Raw genomic sequence first — 21,159 nt, 5'->3', positions numbered from 1 at the left:
TGTTGGTTTGTTTGGAGATAAAGAAAAAGCAGAGTCATGATTTCCAGTAAAGTCGGTGGAAGGATGTTTATTGAGCTTTAAAGCAGAGATGAGAAGAAACAACACAACTTTTCTCTCCCAGATGTTTTTCTTCTCGTTACATCTGGTTGGTCACAGAGGAAATGATCCATGTGTTTGACTCCTGACTGTATATAAAGGCTTTGACTGGGATGTTCTGCTGTTATACTACAGCGCCACCTGTGGGTCAAAAAGTAGAAAACAACAACTGCTCTGCCCCTGATGCAGAAATAAACACGTCCAGAGTTTTGATCTTTGTGTCAAAGATAAAACTCTGATTTGAAACTCAAAGTGATTTAAACGTGTTTCACTTTGTGTCCAACTAAATCAACGTGTGATGTGAATCCAGGAACCTGAAGCAAACAGACAGGATGTGGTTATACACACATGGACATATACTGAGGGACAAAGGTGGACAATGATAAAGACAGACTTAGAAACACTAGATGTGACTCTGTATAGAGGGTTTATATATTCTGCTGGGTGTCATTTCAATAAACACATTGTTCATGTGAATAAAAACAATCTGTAGTGAAGATGTTGAGGCTGCACGGTGGTTGGCTCTGTCGCCTCTGAGCACGAAGGTTCCTGGTTTGAATCCCGGTTCAGATGATGTCTCTCCGTGTGTGTTTGCATGTTCTCCCCGTGTTTTCTCCAGGTGCTCCGGCTTCATCTCACAGTCCAAACACATGCAGATGAGGGGTTGGGTGAATTACATTTCATTTAGCTGAAGCTTTTGTCCAAAGCATCTTAAAATTAGTGCCTCAACCTGGAACAAATCCAGAATCAAGTACAATTTGCAAACTACAAAGTGCTACAATATAAGTGCCATATAATTGATATACACGTGTACATATATATATATATATATATATATATATGTACACGTGTATATATAATGATTAGTTGTTGTAGTGATTAGATCTCATCTTCTGAGGAAGTCTGAGGAGATGTGTCTTTAGTCTGTGGTGGAAGATGTGTAGACTTTCTGTCCCGGTGTCAATGTGGAGCTCGTTCCATCATTTAGGAGCCAGGACAGCAAACAGTCATGATTTTGTTTGGTGGTTTACTCGCAGTGAGGGAGCAGCAAGCCGATTGGCAGATGCAGAGCGGAGTGGACAGGCCGGGGTGTAAGGTTTGACCATGTCCTGGACCCTGATCCGTTCACAGCACGGTACCCAAGTAATCGTGTTTGGAAACTGATGCAGGCAGCCACTGGTAACCAGTGAAGGGAGCAGAGGAGCGTCAGTGAATTTAGGTTAAAGACCAGTCGAGCTGCTGCGTTCTGGATGAGCTGCAGCGGTCGGATAGCACTAGCGGGTAGACCAGCCAGGAGGGAGGTGCAGTAGTGTAGGCGTGAGATGACCCAGAGCCTGGACCAGAGCCTGGACCAGAACCTGGACCAGAGCCTGGACCAGAGCCTGGACCAGAACCTGTGCGGCCCTCTGAGTGAGAAGAGGACGTGTTCTCCTGATGTGGAGCAGCATGAATCTACACGAGCGGCTTGTTGCAGTAATGTTGGCAGTGAGGGAGAGTTGACTGTAGAGTCTCCACCCAGGTTCCTCACAGTCTGGGTGGAGACTCTACATCGAGCGCAGGTGTTAATGTGAGTGTGAATGGTTGTGTGTCGGCCCTGTGACGGACTGGTGACCCGTCCAAGGTGCACCACATCTCTCACCCAATGTCAGCTGGGATTAGCTCCAGCTCCCCCGCTACCCTCAAGAGGACAAAGACACTGTGTCAAAGGACAGAGCAGCAGCAGATCCACTGATGATGCTGTGTCTCATCCACAGGAACACACAGGGAGGACGGTGGACTGGACACTGGGACAGCTGATCTCAGAGCAGCTCAACTCCTCTGACTCCTCTGGAGCTCTGTCTCCACTCTGCCTCCCAGCAACAAGGCCCAGTCAGAGCCGCTCTACACACGAGCTGCTGCTGCTTCAGCCTCTGGATCATCAGGACACAGCTCAGCCTCCGTCCACACACACTGTCCTCTTCACACTGTCCTCTTCACACTGTCCTCTTCACACTCACCTAAACAAAGACCACGTCCTCCATCTGTTGAGAGAAGAAGACATCAGTGTTTACAGAGACTCACTTCATCAGCTGTGAGTCAGTGATGCAGCACATCCAGTATAAAGAGCAGCAGGGACTTCAGTCCTGTTCAGAGGTGGAGCAGCTTCCTCTCTGCTTCATGTTCACGTGTTGGAATGAACACGCTAAGAGCTGCACACACTTTGACCATCACGTGTGTTTCCTCTGCATGTGAAAGTGCAGAGTGGACACTTGAGAGGTGGATTTCCTGCTGTTACAGGTAAAGACATGTTTCACTGTGTGTTGATGAACATGTGCTTCTGACAAACTGTCAGTGGACAGATGAGACAGATGGACAGATGAGACAGATGAGACAGATGAGACAGATGGACAGATGAGACAGATGGACCTCAGCAGAGCTTCTGCTCTGTAGAGACAGCTCATGGTTACCATGGTGATGATGCTTCTCTGAGGCTTCAGTCACACTGATCTCAGAGCTGTGACAAAGAGCCAACTGATCAGTTGTTCACTGATGAAGTGAGAGAACAAAGTGTCTCAGATCAGATGAAGACGTCTCTGCTCATCATGTGAGGCTGTCAGCTGTGGTCCAGCTTCACTTCCTGTTCACATGAAAACAACAACAACTGTCGTCTTCACATCAATCAAACGATCACAACCGGCTTCTGGCTCGTCTGATTGGCCGACTGTTGTCTCTCTGTGTTTCTGTCCAATCCTGAAGTCTGTCATCGTTGTCCTCTCACAGCTTCACTGAGGACACACTGACGCCTGAAGACACCTCAACATATCCAGGACATCTTCCCCAGATCCAGCTCAACCTAACCTGACTAACACAGTCAGGCTCAGAGGTCACATGACGCTGGTTATCAACTCGTTAAGTTAACTTTTCCTCCTGCACATAAAGGGGCGGGGCTTACTGCATATGACCAATCACAGACATGGACCGTTTTGTCAGAGGACACACACTGTCCCTGAGGACACACACACTGACTCTGAGGACACACTGACTCTGAGGACATATACTGACTCTGAGGACACACACTGTCTCTGAGGACACACATACTGACTCTGAGGACACACACACTGACTCTGAGGACACACACTGACTCTGAGGACACACACTGTCTCTGAGGACTCACACTGTCTCTGAGGACACACACTGACTCCGAGGACACATACTGAATCTGAGGACACACACTGAGGACACACACTGACTCTGAGGACTCACACTGACTCTGAGGACTCACACTGACTCTGAGGACACTGTCTCTGAGGACAAACTGTCTCTGAGGACACACTGTGGTGGAAACCTCTGACGTCACTACTCAATAAAAACACAAAGACATATTTTCAGGACCTGACTGAGTGTATTGGTTGTTTTGGTGACAGGACGAGTCGGAGCATCTGGAGACAGAGAGACTGAGACGTACTGGCTGAGTTAGAGATCAACGGAACCAACCAGACGTTGTGTAAACGTCTCTTCTCCGTCCCTTTAAGGAGAGTGTGCACCACACAACAGTGGAGAGTCACTTTGCTCAGTGGGCGGAGCTTTTATACGGGTTGATCTCCAACTTCACCTGCTCCGGAGCAGGTTAGCCGTCCATCATCAGTTACCATGGTGATTTAACCAGAGAAGAAGTGAACGAGCTTCGTAGGACTGAAGAAACTAAACCTGAAGTTAACCTGATAACCACAAATCCTGCTTCTGGTCCAGACCCTGGATCTGTACTGTGATACTGACTGTGTTTAGTAAAATACTGATGAAAGCAGCGTGGACTGACTCCAACCATCTACTGACCTCAGAGTCTCCAGTGGACAGGTTGGACTACACAGCTCCTTCACTCCTGAGTCCTGCAGCTCGTTGTAGTCCAGATCCAGTTCTCTCAGATGAGAGGGGTTTGACCTCAGAGCTGAAGCCAGAGAAGAACAGCTGATCTCTGACAGTCTGCAGCTCCTCAACCTGAAGAAAGAATAAAACTTAACTGTTAATGAATCTGAGCTCATGTGTGAAAATAACAGATATTCATGTCAGCACAGACTCATAACATGGAAGATAAATATGAAATCAGACATGTTGGACTAAAGACGAGACTGTCACTGAGGACACACACTGAGGACACACACTGAGGACACACACTGAGGACACACACTGTCTCTAAGGACACACACTGAGGACACACACTGAAGACACACACTGACTCTAAGGACAAACACACTGATTCTGAGGACACACACTTACTCCGAGGACACACTCTGAGGACACACACTGAGGACACACTGACTCTAAGGACACACACACTGACTCCGAGGACACACACTGAGGACACACACTGTCTCTGAGGACACACACTGTCTCTGAGGACACACACTGAGGACAAACACTGTCTCTGAGGACAAACTGTCTCTATGGACTCACACTGACTCTGAGGACACACACACTGTCTCTGAGGACAAACTGTCTCTGAGGACACACAGACTGTCTCTGAGGACACACACTGTCTCTGAGGACACACACTGAGGACACACACTGACTCTGAGGACACACACACTGTCTCTGAGGACAAACTGTCTCTGAGGACACACAGACTGTCTCTGAGGACACACACTGTCTCTGAGGACACACACTGTCTCTGAGGACACACACTGAGGACACACACTGTCTCTGAGGACACACACTGAGGACACACACTGACTCTGAGGACACACACACTGTCTCTGAGGACACACACTGTCTCTGAGGACACACACTGTCTGACACACACACTGTCTCTGAGGACACACACTGACTCCGAGGACACATACTGAATCTGAGGACACACACTGAGGACACACACTGACTCTGAGGACACACACTGTCTCTGAGGACACACACTGTCTCTGAGGACTCACACTGTCTCTGAGGACACACACTGACTCCAAGGACACATACTGAATCTGAGGACACACACTGAGGACACACACTGACTCTGAGGACACACACTGTCTCTGAGGACACACACTGTCTCTGAGGACTCACACTGTCTCTGAGGACACACACTGACTCCGAGGACACATACTGAATCTGAGGACACACACTGAGGACACACACTGACTCTGAGGACACACACTGTCTCTGAGGACACACACTGTCTCTGAGGACAAACACTGTCTCTGAGGACAAACTGTCTCTATGGACTCACACTGACTCTGAGGACACACACACTGTCTCTGAGGACAAACTGTCTCTGAGGACACACAGACTGTCTCTGAGGACACACACTGTCTCTGAGGACACACACTGAGGACACACACTGACTCTATTGACTCACACTGACTCTGAGGACACACACACTGTCTCTGAGGACAAACTGTCTCTGAGGACACACAGACTGTCTCTGAGGACACACACTGTCTCTGAGGACACACACTGAGGACACACACTGTCTCTGAGGACACACACTGAGGACACACACTGACTCTGAGGACACACACACTGTCTCTGAGGACACACACTGTCTGACACACACACTGTCTCTGAGGACACACACTGTCTGACACACACACTGTCTCTGAGGACACACACTGACTCCGAGGACACATACTGAATCTGAGGACACACACTGAGGACACACACTGACTCTGAGGACACACACTGTCTCTGAGGACAAACTGTCTCTATAGACTCACACTGACTCTGAGGACAAACCGTCTCTGAGGACACACACTGTCTCTGAGGACACACACTGTCTCTGAGGACACACACACTGACTCTGAGGACACACACTGTCTCTGAGGACACACTGTGGTGGAAACCTCTGACGTCACTACTCAATAAAAACACAAAGACATATTTTCAGGACCTGACTGAGTGTATTGGTTGTTTTGGTGACAGGACGAGTCGGAGCATCTGGAGACAGAGAGACTGAGACGTACTGGCTGAGTTAGAGATCAACTGAACCAACCAGACGTTGTGTAAACGTCTCTTCTCCGTCCCTTTAAGGAGAGTGTGCACCACACAACAGTGGAGAGTCACTTTGCTCAGTGGGCGGAGCTTTTATACGGGTTGATCTCCAACTTCACCTGCTCCGGAGCAGGTTAGCCGTCCATCATCAGTTACCATGGTGATTTAACCAGAGAAGAAGTGAACGAGCTTCGTAGGACTGAAGAAACTAAACCTGAAGTTAACCTGATAACCACAAATCCTGCTTCTGGTCCAGACCCTGGATCTTCACTGTGATACTGACTGTGTTTAGTAAAATACTGATGAAAGCAGCGTGGACTGACTCCAACCATCTACTGACCTCAGAGTCTCCAGTGGACAGGTTGGACTCTGTAGAAGACCACACAGCTCCTTCACTCCTGAGTCCTTCAGCTCGTTGAAGCTCAGATCCAGTTCTCTCAGATGAGAGGGGTTTGACCTCAGAGCTGAAGCCAGAGAAGAACAGCTGATCTCTGACAGTCTGCAGCGAATCAACCTGAATAAAGAATAAAACTTAACTGTAAATGAATCTGAGTTCATGTGTGAAAATAACAGATATTCATGTCAGCACAGACTCATAACATGGAAGATAAATATGAAATCAGACATGTTGGACTAAAGACGAGACTGTCACTGAGGACACACACTGAGGACACACACTGTCTCTAAGGACACACACTGAGGACACACACTGAGGACACACACTGACTCTAAGGACAAACACACTGAGTCTGAGGACACACACTTACTCCGAGGACACACTCTGAGGACACACACTGAGGACACACTGACTCTAAGGACACACACACTGACTCCGAGGACACACACTGAGGACACACACTGACTCTGAGGACACACACTGTCTCTGAGGACACACACTGAGGACAAACACTGTCTCTGAGGACAAACTGTCTCTGAGGACACACACACTGTCTCTGAGGACAAACTGTCTCTGAGGACACACAGACTGTCTCTGAGGACACACACTGTCTCTGAGGACACACACTGAGGACACACACTGACTCTATGGACTCACACTGACTCTGAGGACACACACACTGTCTCTGAGGACAAACTGTCTCTGAGGACACACAGACTGTCTCTGAGGACACACACTGAGGACACACACTGAGGACACACACTGACTCTAAGGACAAACACACTGAGTCTGAGGACACACACTGACTCCGAGGACACACACTGAGGACACACACTGACTCTGAGGACACACACTGTCTCTAAGGACACACACTGAGGACACACACTGAGGACACACACTGACTCTAAGGACAAACACACTGAGTCTGAGGACACACACTGACTCCGAGGACACACACTGAGGACACACACTGACTCTGAGGACACACACTGTCTCTGAGGACACACACTGAGGACAAACACTGTCTCTGAGGACAAACACTGTCTCTGAGGACAAACTGTCTCTATGGACTCACACTGACTCTGAGGACACACACTGAGGACACACACTGACTCTATGGACTCACACTGACTCTGAGGACACACACACTGTCTCTGAGGACAAACTGTCTCTGAGGACACACAGACTGTCTCTGAGGACACACACTGTCTCTGAGGACACACACTGAGGACACACACTGTCTCTGAGGACACACACTGAGGACACAAACTGACTCTGAGGACACACACACTGTCTCTGAGGACACACACTGTCTGACACACACACTGTCTCTGAGGACACACACTGTCTGACACACACACTGTCTCTGAGGACAAACGGACTCTGAGGACACACACTGTCTCTGAGGACACACACACTGTCTCTGAGGACACACACTGTATCTGAGGACACACACTGACTCCGAGGACACACACTGAGGACACACACTGACTCTAAGGACACACACTGTCTCTGAGGATACACACTGACTCCGAGGACACACACTTAGGACACACACTGAGGACACACACTGACTCTAAGGACACACACTGTCTCTGAGGACACACACTGACTCCGAGGACACACACTTAGGACACACACTGACTCTAAGGACACACAAACTGACTCTGAGGACACACACACTGACTCCGAGGACACACACTGAGGACACACACAGACTCTAAGGACACACACTGACTCTGAGGACACACTGTCTCTGAGGACACACTGTCTCTGAGGAAAAACTGTCTCTGAGGAGACACACTGTCTCTGAGGACACACACTGAGGACACACACTGACTCTAAGGACACACACTGTCTCTAAGGACACACACTGTCTCTGAGGACACACACTGGGGACACACACTGTCTCTGAGGACACACACTGGGGACACACACTGTCTCTGAGGACAAACTGTCTCTATAGACTCACACTGACTCTGAGGACAAACCGTCTCTGAGGACACACTGTGGTGGAAACCTCTGACGTCACTACTCAATAAAAACACAAAGACATATTTTCAGGACCTGACTGAGTGTATTGGTTGTTTTGGTGACAGGACGAGTCGGAGCATCTGGAGACAGAGAGACTGAGACGTACTGGCTGAGTTAGAGATCAACTGAACCAACCAGACGTTGTGTAAACGTCTCTTCTCCGTCCCTTTAAGGAGAGTGTGCACCACACAACAGTGGAGAGTCACTTTGCTCAGTGGACGGAGCTTTTATACGGGTTGATCTCCAACTTCACCTGCTCCGGAGCAGGTTAGCCGTCCATCATCAGTTACCATGGTGATTTAACCAGAGAAGAAGTGAACGAGCTTCGTAGGACTGAAGAAACTAAACCTGAAGTTAACCTGATAACCACAAATCCTGCTTCTGGTCCAGACCCTGGATCTGTACTGTGATACTGACTGTGTTTAGTAAAATACTGATGAAAGCAGCGTGGACTGACTCCAACCATCTACTGACCTCAGAGTCTCCAGTGGACAGGTTGGACTCTGTAGAAGACCACACAGCTCCTTCACTCCTGAGTCCTGCAGGTTGTTGTTGAAGCTCAGATCCAGTTCTCTCAGGTGAGAGGGGTTTGACCTCAGAGCTGAAGCCAGAGAAGAACAGCTGATCTCTGACAGACTGCAGCTCCTCAACCTGAAGAAAGAATAAAACTTAACTGTAAATGAATCTGAGCTCATGTGTGAAAATAACAGATATTCATGTCAGCACAGACTCATAACATGGAAGATAAATATGAAATCAGACATGTTGGACTAAAGACGAGACTGTCACTGAGGACACACACTGAGGACACACACTGTCTCTGAGGACACACACTTACTCCGAGGACACACACTGAGGACACACACTGACTCTGAGGACACACACTGTCTCTGAGGACACACACTTACTCCGAGGACACACACTGAGGACACACACTGACTCTGAGGACACACACTGTCTCTGAGGACACACACTGACTCCGAGGACACACACTGACTCCGAGGACACATACTGAATCTGAGGACACACACTGAGGACACACACTGTCTCTGAGGGATCACACTGTCTCTGAGGACACACTGTCTCTGAGGACACACACTGTGGTGGAAACCTCTGACGTCACTACTCAATAAAAACACAAAGACATATTTTCAGGACCTGACTGAGTGTATTGGTTGTTTTGGTGACAGGACGAGTCGGAGCATCTGGAGACAGAGAGACTGAGACGTACTGGCTGAGTTAGAGATCAACGGAACCAACCAGACGTTGTGTAAACGTCTCTTCTCCGTCCCTTTAAGGAGAGTGTGCACCACACAACAGTGGAGAGTCACTTTGCTCAGTGGGCGGAGCTTTTATACGGGTTGATCTCCAACTTCACCTGCTCCGGAGCAGGTTAGCCGTCCATCATCAGTTACCATGGTGATTTAACCAGAGAAGAAGTGAACGAGCTTCGTAGGACTGAAGAAACTAAACCTGAAGTTAACCTGATAACCACAAATCCTGCTTCTGATCCAGACCCTGGATCTTCACTGTGATACTGACTGTGTTTAGTAAAATACTGATGAAAGCAGCGTGGACTGACTCCAACCATCTACTGACCTCAGAGTCTCCAGTGGACAGGTTGGACTCTGTAGAAGACCACACAGCTCCTTCACTCCTGAGTCCTTCAGCTCGTTTCCACTCAGATCCAGTTCTCTCAGATGAGAGGGGTTTGACCTCAGAGCTGAAGCCAGAGAAGAACAGCTGATCTCTGACAGTCTGCAGCTCCTCAACCTGAAGAAAGAATAAAACTTAACTGTAAATGAATCTGAGCTCATGTGTGAAAATAACAGATATTCATGTCAGCACAGACTCATAACATGGAAGAGAAATATGAAATCAGACATGTTGGACTAAAGACGAGACTGTCACTGAGGACACACACTGAGGACACACACTGTCTCTAAGGACACACACTGAGGACACACACTGTCTCTGAGGACACACACTGAGGACACACACTGAGGACACACACTGAGGACACACACTGAGGACACACACTGTCTCTAAGGACACACACTGAGGACACACACTGTCTCTAAGGACACACACTGTCTCTGAGGACACACACTGACTCCGAGGACACACACTGAGGACACACACTGAGGACACACAATGACTCTAAGGACACACACACTGACTCTGAGGACACACACACTGTCTCTGAGGACACACACTGACTCTAAGGACACACACTGTCTCTGAGGACACACACACTGTCTCTGAGGACACAGACGCTGACTCTGAGGACACACACTGACTCCGAGGACACAAACTGAGGACACACACTGACTCTCAGGACACACTCTGGCTCTGCGGACACACACTGTCTCTGAGGACGCACACTGTCTCTGAGGACACACACTAACTCTGAGGACACACACTGTCTCTGAGGACACACACTGACTCTGAGGACACACACTGAGGACACACAATGTCTCTGAGGACACACACTGTCTGATACACACACACTGTCTCTGAGGACACACACTGACTCTAAGGACACACACACTGACTCTGAGGACACACACTGACTCCAAGGACACACACTGAGGACACACACTGACTCTAAGGACACACACTGACTCTGAGGACAGACACTGACTCTGAGGACACACACTGACTCCGAGGACACACACTGAGGACACACACTGTCTCTGCGGACACACACTGTCTCTGAGGACGCACACTGTCTCTGAGGACACACACTAACTCTGAGGACACACACTGTCTCTGAGGACACACACTGAGGACACACAATGTCTCTGAGGACACACACTGTCTGATACACACACACTGTCTCTGCGGACACACAATGGCTCTGAGGACACACACTCACTCTGAGGACACAGACTGACACACACTGTCTCTGAGGACACACACTAACTCTGAGGACACAAACAGACTCTGAGGACACTCACTGACTTTGAGGACACACACTGTCTCTGAGGACACACACTGACTCTGAGGACACACACTGACTCCAAGGACACACACTGAGGACACACACTGAGGACACACACTGAGGACACACACTGACTCTAAGGACACACACTGACTCTGAGGACAGACACTGACTCTGAGGGGACACACTGACTCCGAGGACACACACTGAGGACACACACTGTCTCTGAGGACACACACTGACTCAGAGGACACACACTGTCTCTGAGGACACACTCTGAGGACACACACTGTCTCTGAGGACACACACACTGACTCTGAGGACACACACACTGTCTCTGAGGACACACACACTGTCTCTGAGGACACACACTCACTCTGAGGACACACACTGAGGACACACTGACTCTAAGGACACACACACTGACTCTGAGGACACACACACTGACTCTGAGGACACACACACTGTCTCTGAGGACACACACTGACTCTGAGGACACACACTGAGGACACACTCACTGACTCTGAGGACACACACTGACTCCGAGGACACACACTGACTCTAAGGACACACACTGTGTCTGAGGACACACACTGACTCCGAGGACACACACTGAGGACACACACTGACTCTAAGGACACACACTGACTCTGGGGACACACACACTGACTCTGAGGACACACACTGTCTCTAAAGATGCAAACTATCTCTGAGGACACACACTGACTCTGAGTACACACTGTCTCTGAGGAAACACACACTGAGGACACACACTGTCTCTGAGGACAAACTGTCTCTGAGGACACACACTGTGTCTGAGGACACACAGACTGTCTCTGAGGACACACACTGAATCTGAGGACACACACTGAGGACACACACAGTCTCTGAGGACAAACACTGACTCCGAGGACACAAACTGAGGACACACACTGTCTCTGAGGACACACAATGACTCAGAGGACACACACTGAGGACACACACTGTCTCTAAGGATACACACTGTCTCCGAGGACACACACTGACTCTGATGACACACACTGACTCTAAGGACACACACTGTCTCTAAGGATACACACTGTCTCAGAGGACACACACTGACTCCAAGGACACACACCGAGGACACACACTGAGGACACACACTGACTCTGAGGACACACACTGAGGACACACACTGTCTCTGAGGACACACACTGACTCTAAGGACACACACTGTCTCTGAGGACACACACTGTCTCTGAGGACACACACTGAGGACACACACTGTCTCTGAGGACAAACCGTCTCTGAGGACACACTGTGGTGGAAACCTCTGACGTCACTACTCAATAAAAACACAAAGACATATTTTCAGGACCTGACTGAGTGTATTGGTTGTTTTGGTGACAGGACGAGTCGGAGCATCTGGAGACAGAGAGACTGAGACGTACTGGCTGAGTTAGAGATCAACTGAACCAACCAGACGTTGTGTAAACGTCTCTTCTCCGTCCCTTTAAGGAGAGTGTGCACCACACAACAGTGGAGAGTCACTTTGCTCAGTGGACGGAGCTTTTATACGGGTTGATCTCCAACTTCACCTGCTCCGGAGCAGGTTAGCCGTCCATCATCAGTTACCATGGTGATTTAACCAGAGAAGAAGTGAACGAGCTTCGTAGGACTGAAGAAACTAAACCTGAAGTTAACCTGATAACCACAAATCCTGCTTCTGGTCCAGACCCTGGATCTTCACTGTGATACTGACTGTGTTTAGTAAAATACTGATGAAAGCAGCGTGGACTGACTCCAACCATCTACTGACCTCAGAGTCTCCAGTGGACAGGTTGGACTCTGTAGAAGACCACACAGCTCCTTCACTCCTGAGTCCTGCAGCTTGTTGTAGTCCAGATCCAGTTTTCTCAGATGAGAGGGGTTTGACCTCAGAGCTGAAGCCAGAGAAGAACAGCTGATCTCTGACAGACTGCAGTCAATCAACCTGAAGAAAGAATAAAACTTAACTGTAAATGAATCTGAGTTCATGTGTGAAAATAACAGATATTCATGTCAGCACAGACTCATAACATGGAAGATAAATATGAAATCAGACATGTTGGACTAAAGACGAGACTGTCACTGAGGACACACACTGAGGACACACACTGAGGACACACACTGAGGACACACACTGAGGACACACACTGAGGACACACACTGTCTCTAAGGACACACACTGTCTCTGAGGACACACACTGACTCCGAGGACACTCACTGAGGACACACACTGACTCTGAGGACACACAATGACTCCGAGGACACACACAGACTCCGAGGACACACACTGAATCTGAGGACACACACTGAGGACACACACTGTCTCTGAGGACAAACACTGACTCCGAGGACACACACTGTCTCTGACGACACACAATGACTCAGAGGACACACACTGACTCAGAGGACACACATTGAGGACACACACTGTCTCTAAGGATACACACTGTCTCCGAGGACACACACTGACTCTGATGACACACACTGACTCTAAGGACACACACTGTCTCAGAGGACACACACTGTCTCTGAGGACACACACTGAGGACACACACTGTCTCTTAGGACACACAATGACTCCGAGGACACACACTGACTCCGAGGACACACACTGAGGACACACACAGTCTCTGAGGACAAACACTGACTCCGAGGACACACACTGAGGACACACACTGTCTCTGAGGACACACAATGACTCAGAGGACACACACTGAGGACACACACTGTCTCTAAGGATACACACTGTCTCCGAGGACACACACTGACTCTGATGACACACACTGACTCTAAGGACACACACTGTCTCTAAGGATACACACTGTCTCAGAGGACACACACTGTCTCTGAGGACACACACTGACTCCAAGGACACACACCGAGGACACACACTGAGGACACACACTGACTCTGAGGACACACACTGAGGACACACACTGTCTCTGAGGACACACACTGACTCTAAGGACACACACTGTCTCTGAGGACACACACTGTCTCTGAGGACAAACTGTCTCTGAGGACAAACGGACTCTGAGGACACACACTGTCTCTAAGGACTCACACTGTCTCTGAGGACACACACACTGACTCTGAGGACACACTGTCTCTGAGGACACACTGTGGTGGAAACCTCTGACGTCACTACTCAATAAAAACACAAAGACATATTTTCAGGACCTGACTGAGTGTATTTGTTGTTTTGGTGACAGGACGAGTCGGAGCATCTGGAGACAGAGAGACTGAGACGTACTGGCTGAGTTAGAGATCAACTGAACCAACCAGACGTTGTGTAAACGTCTCTTCTCCGTCCCTTTAAGGAGAGTGTGCACCACACAACAGTGGAGAGTCACTTTGCTCAGTGGGCGGAGCTTTTATACGGGTTGATCTCCAACTTCACCTGCTCCGGAGCAGGTTAGCCGTCCATCATCAGTTACCATGGTGATTTAACCAGAGAAGAAGTGAACGAGCTTCGTAGGACTGAAGAAACTAAACCTGAAGTTAACCTGATAACCACAAATCCTGCTTCTGGTCCAGACCCTGGATCTTCACTGTGATACTGACTGTGTTTAGTAAAATACTGATGAAAGCAGCGTGGACTGACTCCAACCATCTACTGACCTCAGAGTCTCCAGTCGACAGGTTGGACTCTCCAGTCCAGCACACAGCTCCTTCACTCCTGAGTCCTGCAGCTCGTTGCAGCTCAGATCCAGTTCTCTCAGATGTGAGGGGTTTGACTTCAGAGCTGAAGCCACGACTTCATAGTGAATCTCTGAGAGTTCACAACCAACGAGTCTGTAAATAAAGAAAATATCAAATGTGTTAGAATAAAATCAGAAAACACAACATTCATACAAAACGTGATCATGTGACCCTCACCCTGGTTAATCCACTTTCTGCCTCTTGAACATTTGATCTTAAAAACACCTCAAGAGAATCCTTTCAGATTTGGTACAAGCGTTCATTCAGACTAACAGATGACCTCATTAGATTCAGGTGGTCAAAGGTCAGAGGTCAAGGACTTGAACATGATGTCTCAAGTCTGTCTTTAGAGAACTTCTTCACATTTTGACCAGTTGGACTCAAAGATCAACTGATTAGATTTCAGTGGTCGAAGGTCAAAGGTTACAGTGACCTCATATTATTGTGAATGCAACATGTCAGTGACCTGCAGGGACTGACTCTGCACTAGGTGGCGCTGGCGTACAAACGCAGGATGATAATTCTAGTTTGAAGAAAGAAGAAGAAACAATGTTTCCTGCTTCTTCAGTTTAAGGAACATGTTATTGATCATGTCTGGACTCACAGAGCCTTCCTGCAGTTCCTCACAGCTGGGATCAGTCTCCGTCGACCCTGGTTTGATGTGTTGAACTTCTTCAGGTCCAACTCGTCCAGAACCTCCTCTGACATCTGCAGCATGTAGGCCAGAGCTGAGTAGTGGATCTCAGAGAGTTCCTCCTCTGATTTGTTCTCTGACGTCAGGAACTGTTGCATCTGCTGATATACTGAGTGGTCGTTCATCTCAGTCAGACAGTGGAAGATGTTGATGCTTCTGTCAGGAGAAATGTCATCACTCTGCATCTCCTTCAGGTTGTTGATGATTCTCTGGATGATCTCTGGATTGTTCTCTGTCCGACCCAGCAGGCCTCCTAAGACTCTCTGGATGATCCTTGGATTGTTCTCTGTCCGACCCAGCAGGCCTCCTAAGACTCTCTGGATGATCTTTGGATTGTTCTTTGTCCGACCCAGCAGGCCTCCTAAGACTCTCTGGTTGGACTCCAGACTGAGGCCGTGAAGGAAGCGAACAAACAGATCCAGATGACCATTTTTACTGGTGAGGGATTTCTCCATGGTTCTCTTCAGGAGGTCATCCAGGGAGAAGGTACCGTCTATGTTCCCATATGTTCCCAAGAAGTTCTTGAGTTCTTCCGTGTTCCTCTTGGTGTAACAGTGGAACACGTAGACTGCAGCCAGAAACTCCTGAACGCTCAGATGAACAAAGCAGTAGACTGTTTTCTGGGAGATCACACTCTCTCTTCTGAAGATCTCAGTACAAACTCCTGAGTACACCGAGGCCTCTGTGACATTAAGACCACACTGCTCCAGGTCTTCTTGGTAGAACATGATGTTTCCTTCCTCCAGATGTTTAAGTGCCAGCCTCCCCAGCTTCAGAAGAACGTCCCTGTCAGCCTTCTTCAGCTGCTGTGGACTCGTCTCATGTCCTCCACCGTACTTGTTGTTCTTCCTCTTTGTCTGAACCAGCAGGAAGTGTGAGTACAGGTCCGTCAGGGTCTTGGGCAGCTCTCCTCTCTGGTCTGTGGTCAACATGTGCTCCAGAACTGTAGCACTGATCCAGCAGAAGACTGGGATTTGACACATGATGTGGAGGCTCCTGGACGTCTTGATGTGTGAGATGATTCTCCTGCTCAGCTCCTCATCACTGAATCTCCTCCTGAAGTACTCCTCCTTCTGGGCGTCAGTGAAGCCTCGTACTTCTGTCACCCTGTCAACACATGTAGGAGGGATCTGATTGGCCGCCGCAGGTCGGGAGGTTATCCAGACGAGAGCCGAGGGAAGCAGATTCCCCTGGATGAGGTTTGTCAGCAGAATGTTGACTGATGACCTCTGTGTGACCTCAGACACGACCTTCCTGTGGTTGAAGTCCAGAGAAAGTCTGCTTTCATCCAGGCCGTCAAAGATGATCACAGGTTTACAGACAGCGAGCGTCTCTGCCGTGAGCTTCTGTAATGTTGGATGGAAAACACGGAGCAGCGTGAGAAGACTGTGCTGCTCGTCTCTCACCAGGTTCAGCTCCCTGAACGAAAGCACAACCAGCAGACCCACATCTTGGTTTTCTAAACCCTCTGCCCAGTCCAGAGTGAACTTCTGCACCGAGAAGGTTTTTCCAACGCCAGCGACGCCGCAGGTCAGGACGACTCTGATGCTGCTCTGCTGGTCAGTGAAGGCTTTAAAGATGTCGTGGCACTTGATGGGAGTGTCGTGGAGGCTCTTCCTCTTGGAAGCCGTCTCAAGCTGCCTCACCTCATGTTCAGTATTAACCTCTTCACTCTGTCCCTCTGTGATGTAGAGCTCAGTGTAGATCCTGTTGAGGAGGATTCTACTTCCTGTTTCCTCAGTTCCTTCAGTCACATGTTCACATCTCCTCCTCACACTGATCTTATGTTGGTCTAAAACCTCCTGCAGACCCCGATCTGCTGAAAGACAAGAAACAATGTCAGAGACAGAGAATCTGAGAATCTGCTGATTGTTTTCATCAGATACAGAAAAACTAGAGAAATCAAAGCTTTTGAACTTTGTGCTTTTATAACCAAGTGAAATGTTGATGCTGTATGAAGGAACAAAATCAAACATGTGCTGTTGTCAGAAGTGAAGACATCAGCAGACACATGTACAGTGCTGCTCTGACCGGCTGTCTGAGCTCCAGCTCCTCTTCTGGATCTTTGTCCACACTGGGGACAGGAGGAGTCTCCTGAAGAACCAGACTGGTCCCAGTATGAGGCGATGCACTGTCTGCAGAACCAGTGTCCACAGCTGGTGGAGACTGGATCCTTCAGGACGTCCTGACACGAAGCACAGCGGGACGACTGCTCCTCCTCAGAAACATGACTCCTCCTCCTCCTCCTCTCTCTGTGAAGACATTTCCTGGTAAGTAAATTGTCACAGTCACAGGTCGTCATTTTGTCATGATTGATTGTCAGTTGTAAGATGACTGTTGTTCAGCATCAGAAGTCAGACTCCAGAGAAACAACGTTGGCAACTCATTGAATCTGATAATAATGGAAGCATGAGAAGCTCAGGACAAACTCAGGCTGAAGTAAAACAGGTAAAAATAGAAATACTGACATTTTTGTCCAGACTCATGAGGTCAACGTGACCTTTGACCACTGAAATCTCACCAGTTCATCTTTAAGTCCAAGTGACAAGTGAACTGAAGGAATCCCCCTACGACAGATTGGGAACTCCTGTTCAAGAGCCCGTAAACATGTTTTATGAGGCCACCGTGACCTTTGACCCAAATCTAATCAGTTAACCTGAGTCTCAGAGAACATTTGTACCAAGTTTGAAGAAATTCCCTCAGGGCGTTCTCGAGATGTCCCAGTCACAAGAATGGGATGGACGGACAGAGCCTGAAAACAGGATGCCTCTGGCTACTGGGTGTCACAGAGTAAATGGTCTGTAAATGGTCTCAAGTGCTTTGAGGGACAAATATCATTCATTTGGTTTTCATGTACTTGTACAAAGTTGCAGGATTTGATATCATAAAGGCCGTTAAGAAAATGTAACTGGAGGATAAAACTGTGTCGTCTGCATTAAAGTGAGAAAGACTATTATACTTTTGATGGATCGAGAAGTCGCAGGTGCAGTAAAATAAAAGTCGTCCTAGAACTGAACCTTGATGTTACAACAATCGATGGGAGCAGAGGATGAAAAACAGTTTTCTATTCCAACTGAAACTCAGTAAGAAGTGAAACATTTCAACACTGGACCGTGAAGAACAACTCCGACCTCCAGGTGTTTTACAAAATGTCAGGACTGTGTCAAAAGCTGCTTTTTACAGACAATAATAATCATAAATAATATGAATAAGGTTTATCTTCATTACTATAGAAACAAGAAGCAGCTGATCCACTGGATCTGGAACTAACAGGTGACAGTGTTTTCCAACATCTGGTCTGTCGTCATTGATTTATTATTTTCTTCTGATCAAATAATGATTATCGATTCTTATTCAATACAAAAGAAGAGTTCCATGTTTGTATGCCTCTGCTGACCAGAGAAGTTTCTGTCGACTGGTCAGAATCTTTAGAAATTGTTGGCAGCTTCTTGAAGTTCAGATGAAAAATGGATTCTCTCCTCTATCAAGGCTCATTTTCGATCTTTGCTGCAGTAAAAAAGAATCTGGACGACTTCCATTGGAGGGTTTCATGTCCCACTGGGAGGAGCCCACACGTCATTGGAGGGATTATTTACCCATCAAGCCTAGGGGGAGCCACTGAGAGACAGTGGACAGTTTGGAGGTTCACAGGTTTGTTTCCTTACTTTGTGTCTGAGGGTCCAGGTTCATTACTGAAGTTTAGAGGATTTCCTTTGGACTGGTTACTCTTCAGAGACACACAGCTGAACTCTGGAGACTCTGCTCTCAGTCTGTGGTCCTCACCTCTGCAAACACAAACATGTTTTTATCCAGAATCATTCACTGATTCATTCTCTGAGGATTCAGTTTGGAGGTTCACATGAATGTAGCAGGTCTCTTACTTTGTGTGTGAGGGTCCAGGTTCATTACTGAAGACTGGAGGTTGTCCTTTGGACCGGTTACTCTTCAGAGACACACAGCTGAACTCTGGAGACTCTGCTCTGTCCTCTTCCTCCACATAAACACTCATCTTCAGTCTGAGAGGAAAAACACTGTGAGCTCAAACACAAACACAATGAAGCCAGGTACGTAAATTCAATGTTTCTTGAAATATAAGTCAACCCTCCTACACTGTCTCCCTGTTGTCACGGTAACCTGAGACAGTTTTAGGTTGAATGTGTTGGACTCAGCTGATCACAGCTTGAGTCAAACTGTTGATTGACAGAAGTTCATCCTGACTCTTCTTCTCTCGACAGTCCACATGTAGAAAAACTGACTCAGAGTCTGTGACAGTAAAGATATATTCAACATATTGTTGTGTTAACACTCACCAGATTCAGCACTTTGTTTTAATCGTCTGCGTCATGTTCTTAAAATGGAGTCTGAGCTTCAGTTTGGACTTTGAGCTGCTTCTCCTTTCTGCATTTACAGGAAATCACACGTCAGTCTCTCTGTGGGGGGGGGGGGGGGGACACACACACAACATGTTATTCTATATCTTCTAGAGAATAAGGTTTGAATTAGAACTCCAGACATTTTCTGCCAAGCTCAGACTTCAGTACAAAGTGAGCTCAAACACACACAATGAAGCCAGGTACGTAAATTCAATGTTTCTTGAAATAAGTCAACCCTCCTACACTGTCTCCCTGTTGCCACGGTAACCTGAGACAGTTTTAGGTTGAATGTGTTGGACTCAGCTGATCACAGCTTGAGTCAAACTGTTGATTGACAGAAGTTCATCCTGACTCTTCTTCTCTCGACAGTCCACGTGTAGAAAAACTGACTCAGAGTCAGTGACAGTAAAATAATATTCATGAATAATATGAATGTTGCTGAACACTCACCAGCTTCAGACTTCACGTTTCCTCCTTCTGCTCCTCACAGTTTAAACTAAGTCTGAACACTTTCACTTTCACTGGCTGCTCCTCCTCTCTGCAGTTACTGGACATCACATGACCCTGTGTGTGTGTGTGTGTGTGTGTGTGTGTGTGTGTGTGTGTGTGTGTGTGTGTGTGTGTGTGTGTCTCTGTCCCTCCTCACGTCTCGTGTTGTGTAGCAGGTAGAAACTTGTGTCTCCTAAACTCTGGAGAGTCAAACCGACACAAAGTAAACGTCAGTCCTGAACGTGTCCTGATAACTTGTGGTCAGTGCTGGTGTCTCTTGTTAAAGTGTAAAGTGAGGACAGGTCAGAGGACACAGACCGTTCTATCTATCTGTCTGTCTGTCTGTCTGTCTACATTATCTATCGATCTATCTATCAACCTTTCACCAACAACAAGCAGCAGCTGCGGGACTCACATGTGAAACTCCTGCGTGAAAAGCTGCGGGTCC

At 48.0% G+C, this 21,159-nt stretch overlaps 1 protein-coding gene across 3 annotated transcripts; it reads right to left on the bottom strand.

Moving 5' to 3' along the window:
• Positions 1-40: 40 nt before the first annotated feature.
• On the bottom strand, positions 41-20,833 carry LOC109644769 (NACHT, LRR and PYD domains-containing protein 12-like). 3 transcript variants are annotated; one of them, XM_069512197.1, is made up of 13 exons: positions 20,673-20,809; positions 20,160-20,279; positions 19,731-19,865; positions 19,515-19,634; positions 17,881-18,101; positions 15,760-17,665; positions 15,075-15,248; positions 13,225-13,398; positions 10,082-10,255; positions 8,957-9,133; positions 6,392-6,565; positions 3,910-4,071; positions 41-2,117 (listed from the first exon to the last, which is right to left on the bottom strand). In XM_069512197.1, exons 3-13 carry the CDS (start codon positions 19,856-19,858, stop codon positions 2,090-2,092), a joined length of 3,438 nt encoding a protein of 1,145 aa, XP_069368298.1. In that variant the 5' UTR covers positions 19,859-19,865; positions 20,160-20,279; positions 20,673-20,809; the 3' UTR covers positions 41-2,089. The 3 variants fall into 3 exon arrangements, with proteins under 3 accessions (XP_069368298.1, XP_069368299.1, XP_069368300.1); XM_069512198.1 differs by lacking the exon at positions 20,160-20,279 and having other exon boundaries at positions 20,673-20,833; XM_069512199.1 differs by lacking the exons at positions 6,392-6,565; positions 20,160-20,279 and having other exon boundaries at positions 20,673-20,833.
• Between the last annotated feature and the right edge of the window lie 326 nt (positions 20,834-21,159).

Source organism: Paralichthys olivaceus, chromosome 17 (assembly GCF_024713975.1).
Source record: "Paralichthys olivaceus isolate ysfri-2021 chromosome 17, ASM2471397v2, whole genome shotgun sequence".
Classification (NCBI taxonomy): Eukaryota; Metazoa; Chordata; class Actinopteri; order Pleuronectiformes; family Paralichthyidae; genus Paralichthys; species Paralichthys olivaceus.
This window is presented reverse-complemented; position numbering and strand designations above follow the sequence as displayed.